This window comes from Haplochromis burtoni, unplaced genomic scaffold (genome assembly GCF_018398535.1).
Source record: "Haplochromis burtoni strain Fernald_Lab_line unplaced genomic scaffold, NCSU_Asbu1 Contig_2605, whole genome shotgun sequence".
NCBI lineage: Eukaryota > Metazoa > Chordata > Actinopteri > Cichliformes > Cichlidae > Haplochromis > Haplochromis burtoni.
The window spans coordinates 5,611-11,270 of record NW_024584966.1 but is presented as its reverse complement, the minus strand read 5'-3'; the positions used below and the strand labels follow the sequence as shown (position 1 = coordinate 11,270).

Genomic DNA, 5,660 nt, shown 5'->3' with positions numbered 1-5,660 from the left:
TTTTTTTTTTCCTCCCTAATTTTTTTTTTTTCCTCCCTAATTTTTTTTTCTCCCATGTCCCCTGGGGGGCTCCGTAGACAGCAGCTGGAAGGAAAGACCTGCGAAATCTCTCTGTTCCATATCATGGGTGCCGCAGCCTGCCACTGAAGGAGCTGCTCAGTGCTGTCAGATAACTTGATTACAGCGGTACCAATGCCCCTGTGGGGTTGTATTTATCTGGGGTGGATTTGGTTTTTTAAAAAGGGGCACCTGTTTTCTTTTGGTGAGAGCGAGTTATGAGGTGATTGTGACATTGCAGGCAGGTTGCACCATTAAAGGTACATTGTTGGTCGTAAGTGACCTTTTATTACAATGTTCTAATTTTATTGCAAACTGTATTTTTTTCCTTTACTTTTAAAATAATAAAATCTGATATATTCTGGCTGATATTGACCATATAAATAAAGAAAGAATAATAATAAAGATCAATGAATTGGACCATGGCAAAGCCATAATGATCTGCCTTCAGACAATAATTCTGATTGCTACAGTGCCAAACAGGACTTATGGAGGGAAATGTAAACTCAAAAACACTCAGCTTTATTGCTGGATTTCAGACAAAACAGAAAAGTAGCTAAACTGAGAATACAAAAAACTAAACAGGTAGGCAAGCTGGCAGAGGGGACACACAGTGTAGAATGATGGACGACAGTTCGACGAGCAAGGGAAAACACAGATACTATATACAAGAGGTGAACAGGACAAAGAGGAAACAGCTGGGAGACACGGCTGACACTGATTACATAGAAAAGACGGAGGAGCACACAAAACTGAATACACTGACATAAGACACAGACCTTCAAAGTAAAACAGGAAACTCAACACACATGCAGAGACACAGACTCAGAACTGACTGAACAGGAACAGAGGGAATACAAAACCAAAACCTAAAAACTAGCAAATCCAAACAGAAGACATAACCAGAATAAATAAGAACATAAGATAATATTAACAAACACAAAACACTGAGTCATCAGACTCAGGACCATGACACAGTTTTACAGAAAATCACTAAATACAATATTTTGTGATCTGGATGAAAATGGTCAGTCATCTTTCAGCTAAAATGATTGCAACAGTAACTAAAATAATAACTTGTTACACCAAAATATATAGAAAGAATGTAATTAAAACATGCTTTGAGTAGATAAGCTACACCAGCTTAAGACCACTGGATGCCACTCCTCAGATAAGAACAAGAAAATGAGGATGCAGTTTGCACCACATAATTCGGACAACTGAAGATTGGAAAATGTCATCAGTTCATATTAATCTCAATTTCTGCTCCTAAAATTGAATGGTAGAGTCAGAATTTGGCAGAATGGTGCATCTCCCTGTGCATCTCTTCATGATCACAGTGTTCCGATCTTCTGATGGTTGCTTCCAGCAGGATAACACACCATGTCACAGAGTCCAAACATCTGAAACTCTTTTTTTAATCTGACAATAAGTTCGCTGTGCTCAAATGGGCTCCACAGTCACCACAGTCTTAATCCAACTGAAGAGCTTTGGGATGTGGTAGGAGGTTCTGAATGTGCAGCCAACAAATTTACGGCAGCCGTGTGATACTATCACATCAACATGAACCAGTATCTCAAAGGAATGTTTTTAGCAGCTTGTTTAATCAATGCTGTGTGGAATTAGAGTAGTTCTGAAGACAAAAGTTGGTCCAAACCAATACGTGCAAGACATACTACTAAAGTGTCTCATGAGTGTAGAATCGATGATGTGCACTGATGTACAACAGTGAGACCAAGAAGAGGAAGAAACAAATAATAATAGTAGCGAAAATGACAATAATAAACTCTCTCATATGTTATGTAAAAACCAGCAGTCATTTTGTAAAGGTGAGAATTTATGTTACCATATGCTGTGTTGTTCTTTGAAGTATTTGTCATGATCTCACTTAAGCACATGCAGGAAGTGAAATCTATATTTCTTTTTTTGTGCTCCTCGTTATCAGACTGCTGACTTTAAGACTGTTAGTTAATCCCTGCACACCTAAAGAGATCACATCAATAAAACACGAAAAACAAGAAGCGTTGAAGTGTAATTCCTGACCTCACCTGAGACATCACTGAGATATCACCATGGCAGGTAAATATCTTTTAAAAGTAATACAAAAATGTTATATATTTAAAGTTTAGCATTTTTCAGAGTTCTTGAAAATACATGTTTATAATGTGTTAAATCTGTTAAGGCTGTACATAGTAGAAATTCAAATGCTGTAATTTAAAATTGTATCACAATTTATTAGGGGTGGGACATGATATATATACATATATTTTAATGAATTAGAGGTTTTGTAGTTAATTAATCTTGATTAATCGCATTTAAGGTGTTTTAGTGGGTGACGGAATTAAACAATAAACATGGACACGAATATTGTAAACTCCAGCTCTTTTAATTTCTGGGGAGACAAACTAACCTTTTGTTTTAGTCTAAAACTGTACTCACCTCTACCATGACCATGTGTCTACACTAATACACTGTAGCTATTAATTTTCACTGCTTGTGATGAGAAATAAAAGAATAAAATAAATAAATAATAAATACCTACTCTCTCTCTCTCTCAGCAGAATATAATGACACAGAAGACAATTACGGCAATTACAGTGATTTTGATTACGGAGACTATGCTCCAGCCACCGATGTACGGGAATTCAGCCAAGCGTTTCTTGCCACTCTCTACAGTTTGGTTTTCATCCTGGGCTTCATAGGTAGGTGTGTCTTCTTGTGTGGGGATTGTATTGTATTTACACATTGCAGGGACCTGTTGTCCCTTATGGGAACAGAAAGCACGTTTTAGGCCTAAACTCTGTATGCAGGTGTGTTTATGTGCAACACAGCAACATGAGACCGACAGAGAGAAAGAGACAGAAAGAATATGTAACAGTGTGACATTTACACTTATTGCATCTTTTCTTCCAAAGGTAACGGACTAGTGGTGTGTGTCCTGGTGAAGCATCGCAATCAGAGCAACCTGACAGACATCTGCCTCTTCAACCTGGCTCTCTCTGACCTCCTCTTCATCTTCATGCTGCCTTTCTTCTCTCACAATACCAGGGTTGGCCAGTGGACTTTTGGAGACTTCATGTGCCGTTTGATCTCCGGGTCTCACCACATTGGCTTCTTCAGCAGCATCTTCTTCATGGTTGTCATGACGCTGGACCGCTACATGATCATCGTGCACGCTCACAGGGTTGCACGTTATCGCACAAAGAAGGCAGCCATCATTCTGACCGTGCTCGTTTGGATGCTGAGCTTGTTTGTCTCTCTGCCGGATTTTATCTTCATAGAGGAAACAGAGGAGTACCAGGAGTTTGGATGTGACTATCCTGAGGAGAGCAAAGTCTGGGAGCGTTACAACCTGTTCACCACAAATGTGCTGGGTCTTGTGATTCCCGTGCTGGTGATGGTAGGTTGCTACTCCAGGATCATCCCCAGGCTGGTAAACATGAGGACTGCAAAGAAGCACCGCATCGTCAAGCTGATCATCTGTATAGTGGTTGTATTCTTCTTCCTCTGGGCTCCATATAACATTTCCCTTTTCCTGGAGTTTCTTCAGGAAAGAGAAATAATCCTCAATGATGAAACCTGGTACAAAAATGTAAAGCTGTCAATAACAGTGACCGAGGCCTTAGCTTACACTCACTGCTGTCTGAATCCCATCATTTATGCTTTTGTGGGAGAGAAGTTTATGAGACGAGCCTTGCAGCTGCTGAAAAAGTTGATGCCTGGTTACAGCAGAGATCTGACAGACAGCTCATTCAGGAGGAGCTCAGTTATGTCCGGGGGCTCTGAAATCACCTCCTCCTTTAAACTGTAGGAGGTGGAGGGCAGTTGTAAGTATTTTTACACCCTGTTATTACTGCAGACCGTGTCTCATACTTTTTTCATTCATTTGGTCACTTCTATCTGACAAATACCACAGTGTTCTTCACCTGTGTGGCACCTTCGAAATGTGTTTGTACACCTTTGAACTAATAGTAATTTCTTCCCCTGACTGTTAGATTTTAAATGTACTCATTACTTCTTCAATGCCTTTAATGTGTGTTAGCACTGCCAATTTACAGTATATTAATTACCTTCGACTCTAATTATCAAATTCTAAATGTAAATGCTGCCTACTTATAAAATTAACCTGTTAGCTGTGCTGGCTGCTTTACAGAATCTCGAGTATCTCACTTTTTAATGCCCTTCCTTCCTCAAGCGGAACTAAACTTGCTGGTCTGTTAAACTGAACCTGCTGTTTATTTCAATGTGTAACTTTCTTCTTCTTCTTTTTTATGACCTTGCAATTTCATAGAAGCACATCAAAAATAGCATACAACAATTTCCGAGTATATCTTTGTACAAAAGAAGATCTGAAATAGCTGCATGTGTGAATTGTAATTCTCTCTACTTCCACATTGCTCTCTGATGTTTAGCCTGATATTGTTCTTTTGTTTGTTGTATTATGTTGTGGTTCCTTGTATTTGTCATTGTTTGCCAATGGAGCTGATTGGAGTCAGGCATCCAATCATCTCTTATCCTCATTTTGTATTATAGCTTTATGAAGACAATAAATGATACTGCAGATATTGAACTTATGTCAAAGAAGGTCATCAAGTGGATTGTCACACTGGAGAAGTACATTATTCCTTTTGAGAAGAAGTTTTGTTATTAACATGTTTGTTTGTTTCTTATTGTTATTGCAATGAGAAATTCTGTACACAGTGATGAAAAGAAAGAAGATCAAAAGTTCTTTGAGATGGAGGTAGTTGTTCACATTCATAAAACAGCAGCATGATGTCATATAGACGACCATTAGTGGAGGTGGATTTCATAAACAGTTAGAATATTCAGGGAAAGTTGATCAAGTTAAGCTTTCTAATTACTGTTGTTTATACAGATTAGTATTATAGATTTTTTAAAGAAGTATATCTGAAAAAAAAAGAAACAAAACAACTCTTTATCTGGGGAAGGACATTTCAGGAAAAGCAGCAACAAGCGACTTCATCTCGTAAAATTAAATTAATTTTTTTTTTTTTTTAAAGAATAAAGACACGACGAGTCTTCTAGATGTAAAAATAAATGTTTTTGCCACTGCATCAAGAATGACCTGGGAACAATAGTTCAGTAATTTAAAAATAATGGGGTTTTTTCATGTAGAACCAAATAATTTGGAGATTTCATATTTTAACATATAGCATGTTATTAAAAGAGAGTATGAGTATACACTTACTCCTCATATAAAAAGAACAAAACATGCCTTTTCAACTGCACATGAACGCAAATATCTAATCAGCCAATCACGTGGCAGCAACTCGGAGCATTTAGACATGCACATGAGGTCCAGTTGACCTCCTGAAGTTCATGGTAAGCATCAGAATAGAAAACGTTTGTGCTAAATTGTGCTGTAAGTGTAGAATCTTCGACAGTGAGACCAAGAAGGGGAAGAAACAAATAATAATATTTATGAAAACGACAATAATAAACTCTCTCATACGTTGTGTAAAAACCAGCAGTCATTTTGTAAGGTGTGAATTTGTGTCACCATATGCTGTGTTGTTCTTTGAAGTATTTGTAATGATCTCACTTAAGCACATGCAGGAAGTGAAATCTGCTTTTTGTTTTTT

General features: G+C 37.8%; 1 protein-coding gene across 1 annotated transcript; it reads left to right on the top strand.

Moving 5' to 3' along the window:
- Positions 1-2,022: 2,022 nt before the first annotated feature.
- On the top strand, positions 2,023-4,636 carry LOC102300831 (C-C chemokine receptor type 1-like). Its single transcript, XM_014331449.2, has 3 exons — positions 2,023-2,136; positions 2,616-2,759; positions 2,973-4,636. The coding sequence occupies exons 1-3, from the start codon at positions 2,130-2,132 to the stop codon at positions 3,866-3,868; spliced, it is 1,047 nt and encodes a 348-aa protein (XP_014186935.1). The 5' UTR covers positions 2,023-2,129; the 3' UTR covers positions 3,869-4,636.
- The last annotated feature ends 1,024 nt before the right edge of the window (positions 4,637-5,660 follow it).